Source organism: Myxine glutinosa, chromosome 7, assembly GCF_964187855.1.
Source record: "Myxine glutinosa chromosome 7, kmMyxGlut1.1, whole genome shotgun sequence".
NCBI lineage: Eukaryota > Metazoa > Chordata > Myxini > Myxiniformes > Myxinidae > Myxine > Myxine glutinosa.
In genome coordinates, this window is record NC_136267.1 from 72,114,111 (window position 1) to 72,141,369 (window position 27,259).

Consider the following 27,259-nt stretch of genomic DNA (forward strand, 5'->3'; position numbering starts at 1 on the left):
CCAATGAAGCACTATACAGAACCAATGAAAATATAGAACCAATGAAGCACTGTATGGAACTAATTAAAATACGGAACAAATGAAGCACTATACAGAACCAATGAAAATACAGAACCAATGAAGCACTATACAGAACCAATGAAAATATAGAACCAATGAAGCACTGTATGGAACTAATGAAAATACGGAACAAATGAAGCACTATACAGAACCAATGAAAATATAGAACCAATGAAGCACTATACAGAACCAATGAAAAATACAGAACCAATGAAGCACTGTATGGAACTAATGAAAATACGGAACAAATGAAGCACTGTATGGAACTAATGAAAATACAGAACCAAAGAAGCACTATACAGAACCAATGAAAAATACAGAACCAATGAAGCACTGTACAGAACCAATGAAAATATAGAACCAATGAAGCACTATACAGAACCAATGAAAAATACAGAACCAATGAAGCACTGTATGGAACTAATGAAAATACGGAACAAATGAAGCACTATACAGAACCAATGAAAATACAGAACCAATGAAGCACTATGCAGAACCAATGAAAATACGGAACCAATGAAGCACTGTATGGAACTAATGAAAATACGGAACAAATGAAGCACTATACAGAACCAATGAAAATACAGAACCAATGAAGCACTATGCAGAACCAATGAAAATACAGAACCAATGAAGCACTGTATGGAACTAATGAAAATACGGAACAAATGAAGCACTATACAGAACCAATGAAAATACGGAACCAACTAGAACGCCACTCAGTAGAGCGCATACTCCCGCCGTGGGTCAAGTTGGAATAGTACGATTTCACAAAAGTTTGAGGGAGTAGTTCAGTCACAACACAAGACAAGACAGACACTGCATATATATATAGAATATATAGAAGATGAAAAACACCTCAGCCACAAAACACGAAATTAAAAACACTTCACAGCCACGAAACACGAAATTAAAAACACCTCACAGCCACAAAACACGAAATTAAAAACACCTCACAGCCACGAAATTAAAAACACCTCACAGCCACGTGATTTAAAAACACCTCACCACCATGTCATTTTACACCTCACCACCACATCATTCAAAATACCTCACCACCACGTGATTCAAAACCACCACCACGTTATTAAAAAACACTTCACAACCACGGAAACAAAAGTTTCAGTGACAACAGACACTGCCCAGATATGTAGATATATAGATAAATAAACCTGAAAATCAGAGCCAGAATTATTTTTTGGTCTTGGAAGCCCATGCGAGGTTTCTTCTTCTTCAGCCTCTCACAACCCTGGGTGAATATGCGATCTTTTTTTAAAAAGTTCGAATTTTGCCAAATCTGTTTTATTAGTTTGTTAATATACCTCAGCCATTGACAAATCTGGAATTATAATTTTATTTGAGGTTCAAATTAACCCGGGAGTTTGTGTCAAACGATGCCTGCAAGTCTGTACATGTGATAAATAATTAATCGTCCACAGTCAGACTCTTCTTCTTCACACAAGAACAACTTCCAGCTTCCAGACCGTACATCCAATCATCTTCAAATTTTGCACACTTGTTACTCTTCATGACTTCTACGACAGTATGAAGTGGTTCAAGAGATATAAATGTTTTTATTATTTGCGTTTAACGATATCTGCCAAACCCCGTGACCTATCGCAAATTCCAAAAGGGCATTTTAGTAGACTGATATGCTGAACAGATTTGTGAAGTTTCCCCTCGATTGGATCACAAATGAGGGAGGAGCTATGTTTTAAATGTTTGTGCTTAAAAACGTCATAACTCTGAAACCATGTGATGACGTCATGCTCGCTGACTTTTTTTATTCGTCATGGGTATGCGATTCTGCCTGCAAAGTTTGGCCTCGATCTGTTCAGGCGTTTTGGAGAAAATTGGATTTGTGTTTTTCACTCAAAACAATATGGCGGCCGAACCACGTGACCTGTGACGTCATAATTCCCATTAAAATATTCTGCAGACCGAGACCCTTCTATGGTAAAAATTTGCTCTCAATCGGTCCAATTATTGCAGAGAAAATGGTTTATAAAGGAAAAAAAAAAAAATTCCCAAAAAAATTTCCTGGATCTGGAATAATTTCCTGAGCTTCACCAAAAACTAATCAATTCTTCCTTATCCCAAGTGCAATCATCCCACCAACTTTCATCCAAATCCGTTCAGAACTTTTCCAGATATCTTGTTCACAAACACACACGCACACACACACACACACACACGGACACGATCGAATGCATTACTCCCTGGCGGGAGTAATAAAGCACTGTCTTACTATACTGAAAGTATAGAACCAATGAAGCATTGTATGGAAGCAATGAAGCACTGCACAGATCTAATGAAAATACAGAACCGATGAAGGACCGGCCTCTGTGTCGCTCTCTTCACGAACTCACTATTAACTGCCATGCTAGTTCTTCGTAGACAGGGCGTTGCCCCCACTGAAGTGCACTGTACTTTTCATTGGACAATATATTTTTGGAACTCTTCATTGCATGCTCATTGGAAGACCTGCATAGATGTATTTTAAAATGAGTCTTGTGTTGGCTTAACGATTAAGGTGGCTGGCTTGGGATCCCAGTGTCTTGAGTTCAAGCCCCCGTCGTGCTGTTGAATTAACACCAGGCGGGTCGACTCAGCCTGTCAAACCTTCCGAGGTTGGCAAAACGAGTACCAGCTAGCTGGTAAGGGGGCATCGCTTCAGCGGCACAGTCACTCCCCTAGAAAATTATGCAGCCAAGCAGCCACAGGCTGCATATGAATAAATGAATAATAATAACCACCTTTAGAGGCCATTTTTCCCCGCAAGCGGGGGTTGGCCTTTTTCGGGAACCGTGGTTGTTGTTGTTTTTCGGTCCCCTTTTTGAAGCAATGTTTTACGGCTGGATGCCCTTCCTGACGCCAACCCTTTTTGCCGCCTTTAACGACAAACAGTTATGAATAAATATGAATAAATGAATAAAACATAAAAATGATTTACTGATGTATACCAACCCACTCCTCCCCCATTTACTACAAACGTCCTGTGTCCCTTTTCATTACATATTGTATTCCTTTCCAACCTCCTTTTTCATTTTATTTCCCTTCCTCCCACTCTTCTATGCCATCCCCATATTCCGCTGCTTGCCAGTTTTTGTCCCCCATCGCACCGCGGAGCGAAAGGGGGACTATGGTTTTCCCCTCCGTCTATGTGTGCGTCCGTGCGTGCGTCCATCCATGCGTGCATGCGGACGTGTGTGCGTGCAGACGTGCGTGCATGCGTGCGTAAGCGAAGGACCGAATTCGAATTTGGTGTGTGGGTGCAACCCACGTCAAAATCCAAGATGGCCACCGCCATGTATGTCTGAACCTTGTGAGCAGAATATCTTGAAAAATAAACGAACTACAAACTTCTAATCTGGTGTGTGGGTGTATCTAGGCTTAAGGGAGAACGCTATTGAAAATTGGGTCGCCACGTCAAAATCCAAGATGGCCGCCTTGCGTCTTCCACTTTGTCAACTCGCATCACTTCACCGACGGGGGACATTGGCGAGCAAACCAAGCTCGGAGCTTGGCGAGCTTGTTTTTCTTAATTTTGCTCTACCTTCTCCTCCCAACTGCTTATTGAGCAGTTTGATGCTAGTGGGGTTTTTTGGAGGTAAAGTCTTGTTGCATTGCCCTCACTGCGGTGGATTTGATCGTCATGGCTCCCCGGGGTGGAAAATTTCCGTACCTTTCACGGCAGAGTGGTGACCTGTCCAGGATTAGTTCTTTAACCACAAAAACGTTCACGACTCGTCATGATGGCTCTGATTATCTGAGTATGGGCCTCCACTAACCCTTTCTTGTCACACGTAATAACATGTAAATTTCCCTTATTGTCTTCATATAAAATAATAGTGAGCTGTGCGTTATTGTGCCATTAGTAATTGCAATGCTGCAGCAATTTCGCACCACTAGCCTTTGTATTCCTAATCCTTTAAAAGGTGCAAAGGGTCAATACAGAGCCAATGGGGTTTTGTTTTCTTGTCTGTTTTTGTTTCCAAGCATGATTTTTATTTGATTGTCTACTTGTCTTCCAACCAAAATTATCTTTCACTTTTTCTGTACATATCCTATCTTTTGCAAGCGATGACGGCCTTTTCGGTAAAATTGGCACGTTTCTTCTTCAAAACACACAAGCTTTAATTTTGTGGGATATGGTAACATCTCTCGCACCTGAAGCTGGCTGTGTAACATTGTTCTCATAACTCTGAAAGTGGCTGCAATCAATGAGTAATAAGTGTATTTCCAAAAATGAAAGAATAACTCTTCATTGCCAGGATTGAATAATGCAAACACGTTTCGGATTAAATTCAAAAAAGCAAAACTGCGAACGTTGCCCGGAAAATTGCCATCGAAAGAGATGTATGGTTCTGAGAGCCAGGGTTGTTATCTGGCCAAAGACATTCTGTTTGATGTCCAGCAGTGGGTTTTTTGGAATGTTCTTCCAGCTTCTGCTGTTTATCTGTTGTTGTTTTTTGTCATTCAGCACATGCTGTAATCTATCAGACAGGGAAACAAAGCGAACTTAAGAACACGCTTTGTGATCCCATAATAAGACCACAGCACATGCTGTAATCGATCAGATAGGGGAACAAAGTGAACTTCAGAATCCGTTTTGAGATCCCATAATAAGACAAAATATTTTCACAAAACCCTTTTTGAAATGTGATCTGTTTTACATCATTGCTGCTTTCCGTCCCACCCTCGTGCGTCAGTGCAACATGTGAGTGTCTCGTGGGGATTAGCTGGGTTTTCCTCGTTTAGCGCTCATCATTGCACTGGGATTGAATGATGAATGTAACCATTTTGCCTGCAGCCAGTTGGATTTTGTTGTTGCTTTGTAATTATTTTATCAAATGGGGTCCCCTTTGAGAGTACCCATGTGAGAAACCAATTGTGCATGCTGAACGGAAAACAGGATGAACGTAACAGGATGGATTTGCAGCTTTATTCGCAGTTGCTTTGTGTGCCACGTTTTGATTGGCTAGGACTTCAAAACATTCTTCAAGTTGACACACTACAGTCACCTAAATGTGTATACAGTATATATATATATATATATATATATATATATAGTTACGGTTTTCTGCCGCACTTCCTACTTTTACCAAGGGGGGGATTAAGCCCATTGTTTTTTCTGGGCCGGCGTAACCGAGACTTGAAACGCCTCTTCCGGGGCAAACGCAAGGTGGGGTTTCAGGACCAAGTCTCGCACGTACCTAAATACCTGCGCTGCCACAAAAACGGGGAAGCAATCCTCGCACGAGCCACGTGTAATTTGAGTACACCGAGTGGATTGCGTACCACGTGGTCCGTGCAGTTTTCTAGCGTTGGAACCCGATTCGAGCAGTTCTATTCGTACCACGCTTAGTCAATGATGGAAAACACGAGACGGTCGAATAAAGGAATAACAGGATTTAATGATTATTTACACAAGTATGTACAATTTGGTAGAAAGCAGACACACAACAGAACTTAATCAGTCTTTTTACCTAAAATCCAGACGTGGGCCCGATCACACTTACACAGGGGAATTGCAGGTAGGCTGGTGTCCACGCGCTGCCATGGTCGTCCAGGAACGGCGGCCCGGCGTGCTCTCCACGGTCCCAGCACGTCCCGCGAAGATGGCAAGCAGGTGGTGGGAAGGATCCTCGCAGCGCCTCTCTCGAACAAAAGGCAGCAGATGAGGCAGGAAGGCGGGAAGGAATGTACGCGTCTCTCGGCAGCTTTCCACAGCGCGTCGAGTTACCAGCGCGCTATCACTCACGTAACCCAATGCAATAGAGGCTCAGCCTCAAGCTCAACCGAGCGTCACTTTAATACGAGCGCTTATACTTAGTTCATGCACGTCTTTCTCCGATCTCGTAACTCTCATCAATACGCGCCTCTCCAATAGCGCATAACTCACCACACTCAACTGCTCGTAACTCAATGCTCCTGGTTGCTTTGCGCAACGGGTTATATGGACACGCCCTGAGCCCTCTCGAACGTTCCAACCACGCCCTGTGACGCATTGCCGCAGCCACTCCCTTTGAGCCCTGATTGGCGGCTTGCGCTTACCGTCAACTTCTTCGCCGCCTTCATTCGGTCCCGACTCGACCCGCCAGGCCAGCCTCGTGTCAATTCGCGCCAAAAAGCCAAAGGCAGCACAAAGAGGCGTAAGGCGGCATAAGGCAATGGAGGACCTACTCTCATTATTCTACTCAACGCAAGACTAACACAGGAAAAGGACTATTCTCACACATACTATGAAATAACTGAACTATCGCGAGGCTACGTGTTGTTTGTGTGACTAAACTATGAGGGGGAAATTTAACCATTATTGTACAAAACTCAAAACCGCAACAATATATATATAACTCAACCTCAAAATAAACATCAAATCTTTAGAAGGACACTCATTGAAATCCTCCACGCAAAAATGAAAAATATTTGAACATAGGTAAAGTTCAGCTATCTTTACGAAACACATGTTACTAAACAAGAGGTTGCCAATATATCTTATTATAATAGAGCAAACGTATATGGTGATGTTTGTATGTTTGTTTATTTTTCAACAAAACGTCTTCTTCTTCTTCAAATAAATTAACACCCAAAAACAGAACGTGAACTCTTAATTACGTACTGTTGGAATATACCTTTTGACCCTTTTGACTGCTGAGACCCCTCAGACCTTTGATGACCCTTTAAGTCCCCCAAGACCCCAGAAAACCCAAAATACCCTTAAAGGCCCAGATGATCCAAAAGACCCTGAAGACCCAAATGGCCCCAAAGACACAAAAGACCCCAAAGACCCAAAACACCCTGAAGACCCAAAACACCCTGAAGACCCAAAACACCCTGAAGACCCTTAACTACCCAGAAGACCCAAAAAACCCTCAAAGACCCAGAAAAACCATAAGACCCCAAAGACCCAACACACCCTGAAGACCCAAAGACCCTTAAAGACACTAAAGACCCCGAAGAACCTTAAAGACCTAAAAGACGCCAAAGGCCCAAAATACCCCAAATACCGAAAAGACTCTTAAAGACACAGAAGACCCAAAAGACTCCAAAGACCCCTAAATACCCTGAAGACCCAAAATACCCTTAAGATTCAAAACACCCGAAGATCCAAAAGAACATTAAAGACTCTGAAGAACCAAAATACCCCAAAGACCCTTAAAGACCCAGAGGAACCAAAAGACCCCGAAGACCCAAAACACGCTGAAGACTCAAAACACCCTGAAGACTCAAAACACCCTGAAGACCCAAAACACCCTGAGAACCCCCAAAGACCGTTAAATACCCCGAAGAACCAATGACCCAAAATACCCTTAAAGCCCCAGAGGATCCAAAACACACTGAAGACCCAAAACACCCTAAAGACTCAAAACACCCTGAAGACTCAAAACATCCTGAAGACTCAAAACACCCTCAAGACCCAAAACATCCTCAAGACCCAAAACATCCTCAAGACCCAAAACACCCTGAAGACCCAAAACACCCTGAAGACCCAAACCACCCCAAAGACCCAAAACACCCCGGAGACCCAAAAGACACTGAAAGACACAAAATACCACAAATACCAAAAAGGCCCTTACAGACACAGAAGACCTCCAAAGACCCTTAAATACCATAAACACCCAAAATACTTTGAACAGTCAAAACACCCCAAAGATCCAAAATACCCTTAAAGCCCCGAAGAACCAAAATACCCCAAAGACCCTAAAAGACCCAGAGGAACCAAAATACCCAAAATACCTCGAAGACCCAAAATACCCCAAAGCCCAAAAGACCCCAAAGACCCAAAATACCATGGAGACCCAATTTTGGCCACTTTCCCCCCACCATCCCCCCATCACCATCCACCCCATGCACCATTTGCTCCATCCCTCACTGCCTGAGAAAGCAGACATGGTCAAAGATGCCTATCCCTCTTAAACGAGACCCTTAAATACCCTTAAAGACCCAGAAGAACCCAGAAGAACCAAAAGACACTTAAGACCCAAATGTCCCCAATGACACAAAAGACCCTGAAGACCCAAAACACCCCGAAGACCCAAAACAACCCAATGACCCAAAACACCCTGAAGACCCAAAATACCCTTAAATACCCCGAAGACCCTTAAAGACCCAAAATACCGAAAAGACCCTGAAGACCCAAAATACCACAAATACCGAAAAGACACAGAAGACCCTTAAATACCCTGAAGACCCTTAATACCCAAAATACACTGAAGACTCAAAACACCAAAACACCCAAGACCCTAAAAAACCCAGAGGAACCAAAGACCCTGAAGACCCAAAATGGCCCCAAAGACCCAAAATACCCTGAAAACCCAAAAGTCCCTGAAGACCCAATTTTGGCCGCTCTCCCCCCACCATCCCCCCCCCCCCCCATCACCATCCACCCCATTCCCCCTCCACCATTCCACCAGTTCCCCCCCATGATCCCCAATCCACCATCACCACCACTAACCCCCACCCAGCATTTGCTGATCCCTCACTGCCTGAGAAAGCAGACATGGTCAAAGATGCCTTTCCCTCTGAAACGACGTGTGGTGAGGTGAGCGGAGCTACTCTTTACATAATTTTAAAAATTATATTTAAAAAAATTATATAAATTTTTTTATAAAATAAAAATTATAATTAATAATTAGATTTCAAGCAGGCGATTCTCCTTTACTTTGGAATTGAACTCACCTATGGTGAGTTGCAGGTGCCTGCAATATAAAAATCACTCATTCAACCAGTTTGAATAGAGAGAAGGAGTCGTTCTGCTGTTTTGTGTCACTGTGTGTACCGGAATGAGCATGGAGAAAAGAAAGAAACCCAGAGAATTGTGTGAGCAGATCAGACACAAAATTGTAGCCAAGCATGGACAATCTCAAGGCTACAAGTCCATCTCCAGAGACCTTGATGTTCCTGTGTCCACCATATGCAATGTTAACAGGAAGATTAAGGCCCATGGCACTGTAGCCAACCTCCCTGGACGTGGCCGCAAGAGAAAACTTAATCGAAGATTGCAGCGAAGGATTGTTCGAATGGTGGAGAAAGCACCTCAATCAACTGCCAAACAGATTCAAGCTGACCTTCAGATTCAAGGAACGACAGTTTCAACTCGCACCATCCGTCACCACTCTGTGAAAGGGGGTTCTGTGGTAGGAGACCCAGGAGGACCCCACTGCTGAGAGAGACTTAAGAAAGCCCGACTGAAGTTTGCCAAAACACACCTGAACAAGCCAAAATCCTTCTGGGAGAATGTCCTGTGGACAGATGAGACCAAATTAGAGCTTTTTGTTGCTGGGTCTCTGGCACTGGGTGCCTTGAATATGTGCACGGCATCATGAAATCAGTGCAAGGGTGCCAATATTTTTGGCCACGACTGTATATAATGTTGCGAATATGGAATTTGACCTCCATATCCGCTTGTAAATATTCCCCTATCTTCTCCGATACTCCCCAACTCTCCCCTTACCCCATTCCCTAGTCCCATTGTCTGTAAACAACACCCATTAGAGCCGATCTTCCCCTTCATTCCCCCATTAAATGTCGTGCCCAGGTCCCCCGCACCACACGTAGACAATTATAGGACATCTTGCTAGTTATTCTTAATCTATGTCAGTTAAGGACTTGTTTCCATTAATTATGACTCTTCGTTGCACCAGAATGTGATGATATGGCACCAGTAGGAGTTTAGGACCTTCCCATACCTCCCCGCATCTCTTCCCATCATCTCAAGCTCCAACAACAACCACAACAACAGCGGCTTTGCGTCCTCACTCCGGCTCGGTTGGCCGCCATTGAACATGTGCTCGACGGGGTTACCCAGAAGGGGGCTCCCTGTCGGCCCCTCGTCAAGGGCGGAGCCGGTAACCCCCGCACCCAATGAGAAGCCATGGGCCGATGCCATATGGGGCGGAGCTAACGAGCGAGGGCGTGACTCCCCGCCGGATATACGCGGCCCCGCGCCGGATGTGACGTGAGATGCGCCCCGAGCTTGGAAGGACAAGACGCCACCCTCCCGAGCGCTGAGCGACCTCCCCGGCATCTCCACCAAAGTCGCGACCCACGAGCGCTGAGCGACCTCCCCGCATCTGCTGGACACCACCGTACGTGATTCTGTCCCTGAGCCAGGTGCACCTGAGCCATCGACTGCCGCTTTCCTTGCCATCAAATCCCGTGTGAGTCAGCGTTGTCCCGTTTATCTGTGGTCTGTCTAGGGTTAATATAAGAGTGTGTCTAAGTGCCTGTCTTCCTATGCTGTCCCTCTTGTAGTTGTAATCTAACCTTTTTCCGTACGAATATACTTGAGAACTGAACCCCTGGTGTCGTATTGTGTCATTATAATCCAGCCGGGTGTCTTCTTTTTCTTATTGAGCCAGCATAGCGCGATTAGTCAACCCCGGGTGCAATCGGGGTAACTTGTACGGATACGGCGGCCATCCCGCTCGGCCCACCATACCATCAAAGTCGTATCTGTAACAATTGGTGTCAGGAGTGGGATTCGAACCCACGCCTCCATGTGGAGGACCCGGTGGAGGAAGGAAGAGGACCCGGTGTAAGTGGTGACCAATATGGTCGTGCGTATGATGCGCCAGGGGATTTAATAAGCTTGGGGGTCGAGATAGACCCGGGTGTTCGTGAGAGGCCGTTGGTGAAGTGTGCGACAGGTCTGGTGTGCGAAAAAGGAGGTGTGCAAGAAAGTCCGACTCTGGGGTGTGTGAGGAAAAAGTGCGTGCCAAGGAGTAGTGAGGGTGCTGGCGAGAGTGAGTCGGTCGTAGCGCGTGTGCGAGGGAGCACATGGAAGCGCGGTGTGGTAAGTGTTACAGAGGGTGTGACGGGAGAGTGTGCGCGAGAAAGGTGTGTGACGGACAGGTGCATGAGGAAAGAGTGCGCTGTCAGAAGTAAGGAAGAGTGTCCACCTGTGGTGAGTGTTACAGAGGGTGTAACGGGAGAGTGTGCGCGAGAAAGGTGTGTGACGGACAGGTGCATGGGGAAAGAGTGCGCTGTCAAAGGCAAGGAAGAATGCACACCTGTGGTGAGTGTTACAGAGGGTGTAACGGGAGAGTGTGCGCGAGAAAGGTGTGTAACGGACAGGTGCATGGGGAAAGAGTGCGCTGTCAAGAGTAAGGGTGAGTGCGCTGTCAGGAATGGAGGTGAAAGTAGTGAGAGTGACATGGAGCGTGAGTTAGTTGTGACAGGTGAGCGAGGATGTACACCTGGGATGGAAGGATGCACACCTGGAATGGTAGAGCGTGAGTGGGAATGCACGCTGGAGTTGGTGGTGAGGCACGTGGTTGGGTGTGCGAATGAGGGCACACCTGTGATTGTCACAGAGGAGGTGACCGAGGAGGGGGCGCGAAGCGGTGTATTGGTGAGGTGTGCGACCAACGAATGTGTGCCAAAGTGTTCGGTGGTCAGGTGTGTGACCAAGGCTGTGAGTGGAATGGGTGTACCTGGGTGCGTAAGGAAAGGTAGCATGGGCACGGCTGGATGTGTGAGCAAGGAACGGGCTGCGGGGTGTAAGCGTCCAGGTGAAGCATCGACGTTAGATGGGGTAGAGTTGAGAACGACTTATAGCCGAATCGGGCCCTCGGTGCGTGCTGGGCCTCGCTTTGAACGGCCGCGTCCGTGCTCCACTAGGGGGAGCGGGCAGCCCGATAGGAAGGGTCGTTATGGCGACCACGTCTTGTTGAGACGTGCCGGCAGGTCGAGATCGGGACATTGGATGGCTCCACGCCGAGGTGATGCGTGGGATCTCGGCCCGGGTAAGCCCCCGTCACTGCCCCGAATGCCGGACGCATCCAGCCGCAGGCACAAAACAACCAGCATCCATTGCTTGGCTTTACGAAGCCGGGCTTTGGACAGGAATTGGCGCACCGAGAGGCAGTAGTGAGTAGACTGGGTGATGAGGTTAGTGTTTTGGACCCAAAATTAGAGAAAAACAAAATTTGATGATTGGCAAAGGATTGGCAGTAGTGATTGGCAGATGATGGGCAGTGATTGGCCAAATTTTTGATTTGTTGAAATTTGATGTGCAAAATTGGTAGTGAGAGACCCCCGATGTGGTGGGATGGCAAATCCACCATCCCTCACAGGTGGGGGGCAAAGGAGCAATAGCTTATGGGGTGTATGGCAGTGAAAACTAGCCCGGGTGGGTTAGGATATGGTGTGTAGGGGTCTAGAGAAGATGACCTTAGGTAACGTTAAGGTTAGTTAGTGACTGATACCTGTAGTGGGGACGCAGGTAGATTAGTATGGATGATAATGACGTGGGAGCGCAATAGTTTAAAGGGACGACTGGGAAGCGCAAGTTTCAGAAGGGAGTAGTTAGCTGAGATGATGCCGTGTTTGTGAGAATTGAACAGGTGTGATTGCACAGGTGTGCAACTGGACAGGTGTGTGGAGCCGTGTATGAGTAGTGAGTGTGTGGATCAGCGCGAATGCGCTTGGGGAGAGAAGGGTGCCGGTGGCACCAGGTGTGAGAGCACAGGTGTGCAAGTACAGGTGTGTGGAGAAAAGTTGGAGTGAGTGGTACGGAGTGGTGTGCATGGTGCGAAGGTGTGGATGGGGGAAGAGTGGACCCCTTTCACGAGTACCCGGGGCGGGTAGTGTAAGTGTTAGGTAGAGGGTACAGGTCAATTGTGGTTGGATATTGGCATTTGTGGTGCGGTTGCAGAATGGTGTTGTGGATGGGTGCATTAGTGTTGTGGAAATGGCTGGGCGTGTAGCCTGTTAGTGTGTGTAGTTGGTTGGGCACTCCACCACTGTGAGGATGTCGGCCAGGTGAGGCCGCAGGTGGGCTCTGGGAGCCGGTAGTTGTGAGTGGGTGCCTGAGGATCCCGGGTGTGGATCGGGCAGCCCAGTGCCAGAGAGGGCACGGAGTGGGGAGAGAGCCAGAGGGCCTTCCCCTGGTAGTTAGGTTAGGGTAAGGAGCAGGTAAGCTCGGAGGCAACTGCAGTGGTGGAGGTGTGCAGGTGGGTAGACCCACTGGGAGAGGTACACGTCGCAGCCCAGAAATTGTACGAGGGCACCGGGAGATGAATCGGGGGAGTGAGACCCCAAATTGAAGAGCACCACAGTTTGGCCAATGGGAATTGGTTTTTAGAACCCATAGTGTAAGAGGGCCAATGGTTTGGCCGGAGAAAGACCCCGGGTAGTGTAAAGTTGTTAAAGTCATTTAGGAAATAGTTAGGATTGATGAACCTGTCGCACCATACGCAGCCACTTGCCTGTGGTGATGATGATGACGCCACACCTGTGTTTTCTTTGTTTGTTGCAGGAAATGAGATTGCTGTGAGGATTTGTGAGACGCATCACGACGTGGATGAGACATTGGGGTGATTCCATCTCTCCCTCCCTAGGAGGGACTGATGATGAATTGGTGATGGCAAATTTTGATGTTGAGTTGAAAATGGCAAATTTTGATGAGAGTTGAAAATGGCAAATTTGATTGGTTAGGAGGGAGAGAAGACGAATTTGGTATATGGGAGGAACGGGGAAGACAGTAGGGATGTTTGTTGATTTGTAAAGTAGATGTTTATGAGTAGTGTTGTGTTGTGTGGATACAGTAAGGGGTAAGGGAGGGGCCATGTAGGTTACCTGGTGGGGGGGGCGTACGGTAGGAACGTACCTGTCTCACCTGGTTCCCATGTGCCCCCAGTGTGCATCACCTTGCATTGCGTGCACTTTTGCGCCCTTACCACCTTACTCACTTGTTTCTTCTGTTGTCTCCCACCTCCGAGGATCTGGCTTTGGGGTAGAGAGAGAGGAGAGAGAGGTGCTGGCGACGCAGTTGTGGGCCTGCACTTTCGCTGTTCGCTGCCTGGATCGGTACACCATATGGACCGCAATGTTTGTGGCCACCCACAATGGACCGCAGTTCGTTTGCGGCCAAGCACCACCCGGGGATGGACCTATGGATCAACGTGGCACCTATGCCATACAGGTGAACCACTAATAGTTAATACCACCAAGTGCACCACAAGAAGAGCAAGAGACACCTGCAGGGTTAGGGGTTGTTGAAGTTATTTTTATTCCAATGAACAATGGTGACTGCACCGATTGGTGGTGGGGTGGTGCTTTTGATGCTGGGAAAGGGTGCTCTGCACGTTATTAAAGGCCGTCGGCCACAGAGCACTCGTGGGTTGGTGTATCGATGTTGGCAAGCGCGCTCTCTCTATGCATAACATCTGCATGTGTTCCTCCAAAGACAGGTCCTGGATCGTAGTGTAAATATCAGCGTAGTCTTGTAAATAATGCTCCCTACCGGCTGTATGTTTAGTTTGAGGATTCTTTCCGGATTCGGTTATCCTGTGGGTGTGTTTCTGAGAGGAGAAGGGTGCAACGTCGCAGGGGGACATATTTACTCATTTGTGAATATCTATAAAACTGTCGCACTCAGGGTAGAGTTAATAGTAGAGGGAACTACATTGCGTGCCACACTAAAGTAGGTAAAAATTTATCGGGTCGGGACGCCCCGAGGGTAGAGAAGGGTGCAATGTTGCGAATATGGAATTTGACCTCCATATCCGCTTGTAAATATTCCCCTATCTTCTCCGATACTCCCCAACTCTCCCCTTACCCCATTCCCTAGTCCCATTGTCTGTAAACAACACCCATTAGAGCCGATCTTCCCCTTCATTCCCCCATTAAATGTCGTGCCCAGGTCCCCCGCACCACACGTAGACAATTATAGGACATCTTGCTAGTTATTCTTAATCTATGTCAGTTAAGGACTTGTTTCCATTAATTATGACTCTTCGTTGCACCAGAATGTGATGATATGGCACCAGTAGGAGTTTAGGACCTTCCCATACCTCCCCGCATCTCTTCCCATCATCTCAAGCTCCAACAACAACCACAACAACAGCGGCTTTGCGTCCTCACTCCGGCTCGGTTGGCCGCCATTGAACATGTGCTCGACGGGGTTACCCAGAAGGGGGCTCCCTGTCGGCCCCTCGTCAAGGGCGGAGCCGGTAACCCCCGCACCCAATGAGAAGCCATGGGCCGATGCCATATGGGGCGGAGCTAACGAGCGAGGGCGTGACTCCCCGCCGGATATACGCGGCCCCGCGCCGGATGTGACGTGAGATGCGCCCCGAGCTTGGAAGGACAAGACGCCACCCTCCCGAGCGCTGAGCGACCTCCCCGGCATCTCCACCAAAGTCGCGACCCACGAGCGCTGAGCGACCTCCCCGCATCTGCTGGACACCACCGTACGTGATTCTGTCCCTGAGCCAGGTGCACCTGAGCCATCGACTGCCGCTTTCCTTGCCATCAAATCCCGTGTGAGTCAGCGTTGTCCCGTTTATCTGTGGTCTGTCTAGGGTTAATATAAGAGTGTGTCTAAGTGCCTGTCTTCCTATGCTGTCCCTCTTGTAGTTGTAATCTAACCTTTTTCCGTACGAATATACTTGAGAACTGAACCCCTGGTGTCGTATTGTGTCATTATAATCCAGCCGGGTGTCTTCTTTTTCTTATTGAGCCAGCATAGCGCGATTAGTCAACCCCGGGTGCAATCGGGGTAACTTGTACGGATACGGCGGCCATCCCGCTCGGCCCACCATACCATCAAAGTCGTATCTGTAACAATATGTTGCTTTTTCCTTAGAAAAGTATTATCTTTTTGGATTAAAGTCCTTTGATCGTCGTTCAGTTGTTATTTAAGCCGACATAGTTTTAGTTATTAATATTAATTTATTTAACATCAGGCTTAACATGGCCTTAAAACGATCATTCATTCATTCATCAGCATCCCATTCAACCCCCTCCATTATTACCCTCGCCAGAGGAGAGGGTATTGCATTTGAGTCGGTTTGTGGTTGTCTGTTTGTTTGTTTGTTTGTCCGCACAGAATAAATATGATTTTCTCTGCAACCGTTGGTCCGATTGACAGGAAATTTTCACCAGAGATGCAACTCAACAATTTCTTAAATGATAATGACGTCATAGGTCACGTGGTTTTTTGGGGGGGTTTTTTGTATACAAGGTCGAGGCTCGTGTAAGAGCTAACATTGACCACAAAAAAGACAAACTGACATATAAAACATAAAACGTATGATAAAGGGAGCGGGAGAACAAGAAGGAGAGCAGGGACATCGGGAGATCTGTGGGAGGGAGTGGGCTTGGGGGGGGGGGGGGGGGGAGGTGAGAGGTATTAAAAAAAAAAAAACGTGGACACTGCTAGGACTTCCAGGAAATAAGTCAGTATTTCAAAAAAGTGGAATTGGGGTGAATTAACGGTGGTAGAAAAGATCACGGTTCTGGATGGGGGAAGATAAGAGATGGTGATGGACAGCCGTTTTAAAGACCTGGAGGGGGGAGAGGGATTGAAGAGAGTGAGGGAGTTTGTTCCAGAGGTGGGAGAAAAGAGGAATGAAAGAGTGAAGGTGAATAGAGAGTCTTGAGTTTGGCAGTTTAACCACAAGATGGTTGCTGGCAGATCTTGTGTGACCTCCAGGAAATAAGTCAGTATTTCCAAAAAGTGGAATTGGGGTGAATTAACGGTGGTAGAAAAGATCAAGGTTCTGGATGGGGGAAGATAAGAGATGGTGATGGACAGCCGTTTTAAAGACCTGGAGGGAGGAGAGGGATTGAAGAGAATGAGGGAGTTTGTTCCAGAGGTGGGAGAAAAAAGGAATGAAAGAGTGAAGGTGAATAGAGAGTCTTGAGTTTGGCAGTTTAACCATAAGATGGTTGCTGGCAGATCTTGTGTGACCTGTAGGAATATTTGGGGGACAGAGCATAGAGAGAGCTGGGGGAGCAAGGCCGGAGAAGAGTCGGTAGAAGACAGAAAGACCACCAACCTGCCTGCGGTGAGTGAGTGAAAGGCCCTCGGGGTTAGCTTCATCACGGGAGATTCCAATGATTCTGAACGCTTTGGTTTCAACAGCGTGAAGCTGAGCTAGGTGTGAGGCAGGAGCACCGGCCCAGAGGGGAGAACAGTATTCCATTGAGCTGTGGATGAAAGCCTTGTATGTGGTGAGGAGCTCAGGTGTGCCAAGGAAGGACTTCGCACGACGGAGGATGCCCAATCAGCGACTGGCTTGGAGGCCAGCTTGGAAATGTGGTTTTCCCAGGAAAGATCATGGAAGATAGTGAGACCCAAAAGCTTGAGTGACAGAACTTCTTGAAGAGGATTGTTGAGAAAGTAGATTGGAGGGTTGTCCAGTTGGTCTTTTCGGAGAGACATAGTGAGAGTGTGAGATTTGTCAGGATTGAAAGACATGTTCCACTTGTTTGACCAGTCTGTGATTTTGTCCCGGTCTGCAGAGAGTGAGGAGGCTGCAGACTGCCGATCTGAGGAATGGGGTATGGAGCAGCAGAGAGTGGAGTCATCAGCAAAGAGATAGAGAGGATTTTCCAGAGAGTCGGAGAGATCATTGATGAAGACCAGAAAAGGCACAGGGCCCAGAACACTGCCTTGGGGAACACCAGCCTGAACAGGAAGGGGAGATTAGAGAAAACCATTCAGGGCCACTGTTACGGCCTGAAGCACACCAAGCCAAGCCTTCAATCACACTGTCTTTATTTATGGATTATCACATGAAAATCTCTTCCTACACATAAAACCAAGAAGGGAGAAAAGAGGGAAAAACCCACATAGGCCAGTCCAAGAGTAGGCAGCTCCAAGAGTAGGCCAGTCCAAGAGTAGGCCAGTCCAAGAGTAGGCCGGTCCAAGAGTAGGCCGGTCCAAGAGTAGGCCGGTCCAAGAGTAGGCAGGTCCAAGAGTAGGCCGGTCCAAGAGTCGGCCGGTCCAAGAGTAGGCCGGTCCAAGAGTAGGCCGGTCCAAGAGTAGGTCGGTCCAAGAGTAGGCCGGTCCAAGAGTAGGCCAGTCCAAGAGTAGGCCTGTCCAAGAGTAGGCCGGTCCAAGAGTAGGCCGGTCCAAGAGTAGGCCGGTCCAAGAGTAGGCCCGTCCAAGAGTAGGCCCGTCCAAGAGTAGGCCCGTCCAAGAGTATGCCCGTCCAAGAGTAGGCCCAACAGTAGGCCCCAGGGCACGCCCAGTAGTAGGCCCCACGGCAGGCCCTACAGTAAGCCCCAAGGCAGGCCCAACAGTAGGCCCCAGGGCAGGCCCAGTGGTAGGGCCCAGTGCAGGCCCAGCACGAGAGGGTAGGAGTAGGCAAGTCCATGGGTAGGCCCCAAGGCAGGCCCCAGTGGTAGGCAGCAAGAGTTCGATTAACATCACCCTTCAGGTAGAGAGATTGCAGCTGGACACTCTACAACCCCCGAAAAAGCACTCTGCCACAAGCCCTCCTCCAAAATGGGCACTCACTCCTCTGAATCACCTTTCTGGCCTCTCCCCTGCCCCACAGCCAATCATAGGCTTTATACACATGGACCAAACCACTTGGTCTAACTCACAGGGGGGAGTGGGGGAAGGAAGAAGAAAAAGGTCACAAACCGTAACAGCCACACGTTGACTACGACCAGAGAGGAAGTCCGCAAGCCATGTGTGGAGATTTCCATGGATACCATAAGACGAGAGTTTGGTGAGCAGAGTGGGGTGCCAGACCGTATCGAAGGCACGTGATATGTTAAGGGAGACAGCTCTGATTTCCTGTTTGGCTTTCAGGACCTCCATCCATTGTTGAGACAGCAGAAGCAGCATGTGCAGAGTAGAATGACCTGGTCTGAATCCAAATTGATGATCCGAGATAAAAGGTTTGGCCGCCATCTTGGAAAAACCAAAAAGTTTTTGCACCCCGAAATCTCCGAAAGCGCTGCATAGAAAAAATTGAGACATGGCTCATTTTAAAGAACTCTCCATGGGGAATAAAATATGTTGATGATGATGTCATAGGTGTCGCCATTATGACGTCATAATTCGACAAGGACAAAACTTCATCCGATCAAGATAAAATTTATTGAGCCTAATCTAGGGATAAATTGGCGGAGGAGAAAAAAAATACCGATGACGTCATCGGTCACGTGGTTCGGCCGCCATATTTGTTTTAACACAAAAGCCTTGAAAACCACTGAAAACACATCCTGGTGAGGGTTTGCAATCTCTGAATGCTCTTTCTTGTTTGACATGCAAACGTTTTTGCCACATAGCTTCAGAATCTCTGGAGTGGATTTTTGTATACCTCAAATGGGGGTGAAGGTGGGCTTTTTTGAGTAATGGCTTGCTTCTTGTCACCCTACCATTTGTGGAGTGCTTGAGATGTTGTCACATGCACACAGAGACCAGTCTTTGCCATAGAGGCCTGTAGCTCTTTCAAAGTTGCCATTGGCCTCTTTGTGGCCTCTCTGATCAGTTTCATCCTTGCTTGGTCATCCAGTTTGGAGGGATGGCCTGATCCAGGCAGGGTATTGATGGTACCCTATGCCTCCCACTTCTTAATCATTGTCTGGACTGTGCTCCAGGGGATACTCGAGGCCTTTGAAATATTTTTATACCCATCCCCTGATCTGTTCCTTTCCACAACTTTATCCCAGAGGTCTTTTGAAAGCTCCTTGGTGCTCATGGTTGAGTCTTTGCTGTGAAATACACTACGCAGCAGAGGAAGCCGACATGAACAGCTAATTTTATTCGGAAATAATCAGAATCACGACAATTTAAGACAAGTGGAGACCAATTAACTTGGTGTGTGATTCTGAAGGTGATTGGACACTTATTCATCCAAGATATTCTTGTCCAGTTGCAGAATCCTATTTGAGGGTTGTCAGAAGTGTTTACACATTCTCAGGTGCAAAAGACACATAAGTCAAATTCAGGAGCAGTTAGGTATCACTGGGAAGGGTGGGTATGAGAGTGGGGGTTGTGGACAAAAAAATTATAAGCAAACAGAATTGAGGCTTTCAGCCTTCTCAGAGTGGCATCTGCTGTGGTGCCATTTGAAGTGAGGGAAGGGATGGATGGTGAGCAGACACCAGAAACTGACTTGACAATGTCCCACCAGCCACCAAGGCTGCAAAACTCCCAAAAATCCAGAATCGCTGCCCACCTCCACTCATTTGTTCTTATTTTTCCCCGCTATGGAACCAACTTAAACGTTCTCTTCAATCTCATTCTTCTATCCAAGTCTTCAAGACATTTGTTTACCATCATCGGATCACCTCCCCCCCATCCAAAACCATGATATTTCCTACCTCCATTCCCCCCCCCCCCTCCCCTTGCCTTCCCCACCCCAAGCCCAACTCCCAAATTTCCAGTTTTTCCTTCCCGAGAGTTTGCTTCTGTATACATCTTGTTCACCCCATACGTCTCTCCCTTCCCTTCATTCCTCCCACACCCACTGTTTGTCCAAGCCTCCCTCTATTTTGTCCTTCAACCCTGCTGCTGGTGTCTCACCCCTCCACCCCCCTCTCTCTACTGTTGCTTTTGTTCTGTTCCGTCCTGATCCGTTCAGTGTACTAGCTCTTTAATGAGCCTTGACCTTCTGTACAAATAAAAATCGTGCCGAGAAAGCAATCTTTTTTCTTTTTTTAATAGTTATTATATTTAAAAACCAGCAAAGGGAAAAAACGGACCTCATTTATATATACTTGCTCACGGAAAAAAAGAGATCTTTCAAATTGGGAAGATGCCTACTTCTCTGCCGAAACCTAGATCAACTCCCATGCCAGGATCAATAGTCGTTTTTTCTTTCTGTTTTGGGGAGGGATGGATTTATATCTCCATATTTGCATACATAACAATTAGATGACCCTTTTACATTTAATTATGAGGACAAAACACGAAGTTGTCTTGTTGTCAGTTTGAACCATTATTCTCTGCATGGGAACGGGTGATATCCCAATGGACTGTGATGAACAATGTTTGGACCCTTACAGGCCGAGAGTGGATACGGATCCGAAAGCAGTTTGCGCCGTCATGGTTCCATGCTTTCCCTCATTTCTGGTGCCAGTGGCTTTTCTACAACGTCTTCCTCTTCATTCAAGGCAATGCCTCATTTCCTCTGGTTCCATTTACTTGTTTTGCTGCTTTAATTTTTCGATGTTTTAATGTGTTTATTGAATGTTTGCGATGTACATTTTTGTGCATTTTTTTTTTTTTGCTCAACAGAAGGGGCTGGGTTTGCGGGAGAAGCTTTCTGAGATGGAGACCTTCCGTGACATCCTGTGCAGGCAGATCGACACGCTTCAGAAATACTTTGATGCTTGCTCGGACTCGAGCTCTCTGGATGCCTTTTGCCGAGACTCTGCAGGTGTTGATCTGAATGGTGTATAAACAACTCACACTGCACCAATCTCCATTATAACTCGTTACCGCACGGCAATTCACAATAAGCAACTCGTATGATCGGTAAAAGGATAATAGATTTAATGCAATAATATTCAAGCTGGTGATGGGAAAGAGTACCACGCGAGTCAGCCAGGTCATGTGTATGTAAGAACGGGGTTGACAATACACTCCATACCTTTAGCTCTCTGTCGAGGCAAATCTAGGTGTGTGTGTGTGTGTGTGTGTGTGTGTGTGTGTGTGTGTGTGTGTGTGTGTGTGTGTGTGTGTGTACAGGGTGAGTCAAAAGTATCGCACGATTTCTGTTTATATATAATCAGTAACTCTCCAAACTCTCAGCAATAACCTGCAAAACAAAAATAAAAAAATTAAGAAAATTAATAATCTGAAAGACAATTATTAACAACATGACATCCCAGAAAGAATCTGGCAGCCGAAAAAACAGAAATCGGGCATGGGCGCTACTTTTGATTCACCCTGAAATTGGGCGCTACTTTTGACTCACCCTGTATATATATATATATATATATATATATATATATATATATATATATATATATATATATATATATATATATATATATATATATATATATATATATATATATATATACATATATATATACAGACTTGGTATTTAATATGGAATATTTTTTTTTCTTGACTTGGGTTTACTTTCTTAACTCAGTATATCAATCTGGTGAGTTTCTTTTACACTTTGGTGATTTATTTGTTAAAAGAACCATGTCACTGATTGTCACAGCAAGAAGTCAACAACAGGATTATATCACAGGTGGCGTGGCAAAATGTACGGACAAGTGCATTTGATGATTGGCTTCACAGTCGGGTATACAAGGGTTGTTGCGTTCTGTATTAGTGGAAAACAACTGCTGCACGTCTCCAAAAGTTATTGCCGCTTCCTCTGGAGATGGTCCGTCAACTCGACAATGCTGTTTGTCATGGAGTGGTGGCTTTACGAAATTCCGGCATGAAACAGCGTGCTATTGCTCGGCAGTATGGCATCACTCAAGGTCAGATGTCAAAGATCCTGAAACGAAATGCTCAGAGGGGTGTCCCTACTCCAATACCGAGGCCAGGACGTCCCCGCAGAACCACAAGGAGGGATGATCGCCAGCTGCACCGGTTAGTCAGCAATGGCCGTACCAAGTCAGCTAATCGGCTTCGGGCTGAGTGGCAGCAACTGACAAATGTGCCTGTATTCAGAAGGCTAGTCGACCAACGACTGGTTCAAGCAGGCTATCGTGCCAGGCGTCCCCTGAGAAAGCCACGCCTGACCAGACAACACTGCCAGTGCCGATTGCAGTGGGCCAGAGAGCACCGTCAATGGCAGCCAGGACACTGGAATCACGTGATCTTCAGTGATGAGTCTAGATTTCTGGTCTATCGTCAAGATGGCCGCGTCCGAGTGTGCAGACAAGTGCATGAAGCCTACAACAAAGATTGTATAGTGCCAAGAGTCCAAGCTGGAGGTGGTGGGGTGACCGTTTGGGCTGCTTTTCATGCAGGGGGCAAAACTGACCTGGCTGTTCTGAATGGAAACCTGAAACAGTTCAAGTACAGGGCCATTCTGGAAGAAACATTGCTTCCATTTGCTCGTGCAGCCTTTCGAGGAAACTTTGTCTTCCAAGATGACAATGCACGGCCTCATCATGCTCGCATGATCCAACACTTTCTTGCTGACCGTGGTGTAGAGCATATGGAGTGGCCTGCCATGTCCCCGGATATGAATCCGATAGAGAACTTGTGGGCAGAATTAACGCGTCAAATCGACCACTTGGACCAGCAGCCTGCCTCTGTACGTGAATTGCAGCAGGCTATTGTCACTGCATGGCAAGCGATTCCTGTCCAAACCTTGGCAAATCTCGTGAACAGCATGCCTCAATGTGTACGTGCTCTCCTGAATGCTCGTGGGGGTTACACGAAGTACTGAACTGTAATTTTACTGTCCGTAATCCCAGTCGTAATATAACTTTTGTTTTTGTTTAAAAAAAATTTGGCTAACGTGCAAAATAAAGAGATACTTCTGGAAAACGCACAGAAGTTTAACACAGTACTGTCCGTGAATTGAGTTCGATATCAGTTTACATCACTTTCAAGGATCAATTTATTTGCTTCAAAATGTCAAATGTGTTTTTTGTTTCTTTTAAAGGTCACATTAACAAGATCTAGAATAATTTCAACATGATTCCAATGAACTTTTGGTTCGAAGACATGCTGAAAAGTAAGTTCACCCCCACAAAAAAAAAAATTCCATATTAAATGCCAAGTCTGTATATGTATATATATATATATATATATATATATATATATATATATATATATATATATATATATATATATATATATATATACATATATATATATATATATATATACATATATATATATATATATATATATATATATATATACATATATATATATATATACATACATATATATATATATATACATATATACATATATATATATATATATATATATATATATATATATATATATATACACACAGTGAAACCTTGACTTACGAGTGCACCAACCTACGAGTTTTCCGAGATACGAGCCGTCGCTCGGGCGGTTTTTTGCTTTGTGATGCGAGCCGAGATCTGAGTTACGAGCTTACGCCACCCGCCACTAGGTGGCCCAACGAGCGTTCAGGTCATGTGGTTATCTTGCCTTGCAAGCATCTCTGCCGTATATCGCTGCTACTTTGTTTTAGCATTTTTGTTATTTTGGAAAATTTCTTAGTTTTAACCATGGGTCCTAAGAAATTGAGTGCCAAGGGCAGTGCTGAGAAGAAGAAGAGGATGATGTGCTTGGATATAAAACACGCAATCGTCGAAAAACATGAGCGAGGTGTGCGTGTTGTCGACTTGGCGAGGCAGTACGATCGTAGTACTTCTACGATATGTACGATTTTGAAGCAGGAGTCGATAAAGGCTATAACGCCAACCAAGGGCGTTAAGATTATTTCAAAGCTCCGGACCTCTGTCCATGAAGAGATGGAGAAGTTGTTGTTTGTGTGGTTGACGGAGAAGCAGCTCGCAGGAGATACCGTGACCGAGAGCATCATCTGTGAGAAGGCACGAGACATTTACGGGGATTTGGTGCAGCAGGCGGCGGGAACATCAACGGACGAGGCATCGGAAGAGTCATTCAAAGCCAGTCGGGGATGGTTTGATAATTTTAAGAAGAGGACCGGCATTCACTCCGTCATCAGGCATGGTGAGGCAGCAAGCTCGGATGTGAAGGCAGCTGAAGATTTTATTATAACTTTTGCCGAACTGATGGAAGCCGAACGATACATCCCCCAGCAAATCTTCAACTGTGACGAGACAGGGCTCTTCTGGAAAAAGATGCCGAGGAGGACATATATAACGGCAGAGGAGATGAGCATGCCAGGCCACAACTTGTTCAGAGTGCCGGCGATAGCTCGCCTTCTCTTTGTGGAAGACACGGTGAGATCCTTAACATCCAACAACTAATGGGACGCAAACAGGGCGCCCAGTTTAGCGGTACACACATGATGAATCACCCTGCCTGTGAAACACCGACATGACAGGTTATAGCTGGGTCGGGATTCAAACCCAGGCTGGACAGTTTAGAGTCAAGTGTGCGTACCTCCAGTCCAGGCCATCCTGCCAACTTGTATGCTGCATACAGGTGAAATATAAAGCGCGAGATATTTATATATCTACTGTATATTTCAAAAAAAAATGGTGTGGTTTTTGGAGGGCTGGAATGGATTAATAGCATTTCAATTCATTTTAATGGCAAAATTTAATTTGAGAAACGAGCAAATTGAGTTACTAGCTCGGTCACAGAACGAATTAAACTCGTAAACTCGTAAGTCAAGGTTTCACTGTATATATATATATATATATATATATATATATATATATATATATATATATATATATATATATATATATATATATATATATATATATATAGGAGGAGTGTGTGTGTGTGTGTGTGTGTGTGTGTGTGTGTGTGTGTGTGTGTGTGTGTGTGTGTGTGTGTGTGTGTGTGTCTGTCTGGATGTCCGCTTATAACTCAAGAACTACACATCAGAGAAAAGTTTTAGACACATTCGGAATCAGCATAAAATTCCGGTGGTTATAGGCTACTTTTTATTTTAATATCAATGGTTTCAAAAACCAGGCCAGCTGCAATTCCATGGTGTAGTTTGTGGCGGCGCTATTGCCCCTTTCCGATCCCATGACGCATTGTGGTTCCGATTCGCGATAAGGTCTATGCGCTATCACCGACACTTTTCCACCTTTTCCATACCTTTTAATCAGATTTACCTTATCGTCCATCGTAACCACATTACGCTTGGAAACACTAGCATTATCCTTCTTCGGACCCATGGTTAACACAGACACAGTAAAGGAATACTGTACGTCGCCTCTGTTTTGTATGAGAATCAGCGGTTGCGCTATACTGTACGTACATATTTATATATTTTTAATGTGCTTTTGTATTGGATTTTAAATTGTTTTTTAGCTTCTTTTATTGTTAATTTATGTACTATTTTATTTATTTTAAATATATTTTTAAGGAAAACAAATGTTTTCACGTCCGTAGGAGTGACGTAGTGTCGCACATAATGACGTTTGCTGCCCGGTCATGAAAGAAATTATGATTCTCTTGCCAAAGTGACATGAAGATCAGGCAGTAAACCTCCCAACTGAGTTTCTCAACAGTCGTCAGCCTCAAGGACTCCCAACACACAGGTTTATTCTCAAGGTGGGAGCACCAATCATGCTTCTAAGGAATCTTGATCCACCAAAGCTGTGTAATGGAACACGATTGACAATCCAGCAAATGATGCCGCATGTCCTAGAGGCAACCAACAGAGGAGAGAAAGTATTCATTCCAAGGAATTCCACTTATTCCACCTGACCTTCCATTCTCCTTCAAGAGGATTCAGTTCCCCATCAGGCTATGTTTTGCTATGTCCATCAACAGGGCGCAGGGGCAATCAATGAAGGCTGTAGGCCTGAACTTCACAGAACAAGTGTTTGCCCATGGCCAGCTGTACGTGGCTGCTCGAGGTTTGGAAAACCAAGCAATCTTTATGTCTTGGCACCAAGTAAGAAAACCAGAAAGGTTGTATACCCAGAGGTTTTGAGAAATTGAAAATTGAAAAAACGTCATGTATGAAATGTACTGTGATATTGCTCTAAAATATGCATGTTCTTTTCATCATATATTTGTATTATTCTTATTCAACCCGGGCGAAGCCGGGTACCTCAGCTAGTATATATATATATATATATATATATATATATATATATATATATATATATATATATATATATATATATATATATTATATATATATATATATACATATACATATATATATATATATATACATATATATATATATATATATATATATATATATATATATATATATATATATATATATATATATATACATATATATATATATATATATATATATATATATATATATATATATATACATATATATATATATATATATATATATATATATATATATATATATATATATATATATATATATATATGTACAGTCACATGAAAAAGTAAGTACACCCCATGTAAAGTTTTGACTTTTTCAACATATTTCAACATACAGCTATTTCATCTTCATTTCAAAAATATTGATAGATAAAGGTGATATAATATAACAAATATCATGAAACATTTACATTTTGTAGTCCATTGTTTAATTTAAATAAACATAAATGCAAATTTCGCATGTGGAAAAAGTAAGTACACCCTGACATTTATCACTACTTCAAATACCTAAAATTACAATCAGGTGCACCAGCTCAGGTGCAAATGATTAGAACATCGTTAGAGAGGATCTTGGAGGAACCTGTCTTATTTAAACCTCAGACATTTAGTTTGGTTTGCTCTTTGTTGTTGAAGTGTGCAGTGTCACCATGCCGAGATCAAAAGAGCTCTCTGAGACCTTCAGAAAGAAGGTTATAGATGCCCACGAGTCTG

At 45.2% G+C, this 27,259-nt stretch overlaps 1 protein-coding gene across 1 annotated transcript in view; it reads left to right on the plus strand.

Annotated features, from left to right (window-relative positions):
* Positions 1-27,259, plus strand: part of LOC137431323 (ceramide transfer protein) — a 112,141-nt gene that overhangs the window by 30,119 nt on the left and 54,763 nt on the right. Inside the window, exons 3-4 of the mRNA XM_078781863.1 lie at positions 20,821-20,928; positions 21,053-21,194. Coding sequence (XP_078637989.1) covers positions 20,821-20,928; positions 21,053-21,194 — 250 coding nt within the window. The remainder of the gene's footprint in view (positions 1-20,820; positions 20,929-21,052; positions 21,195-27,259) is intronic.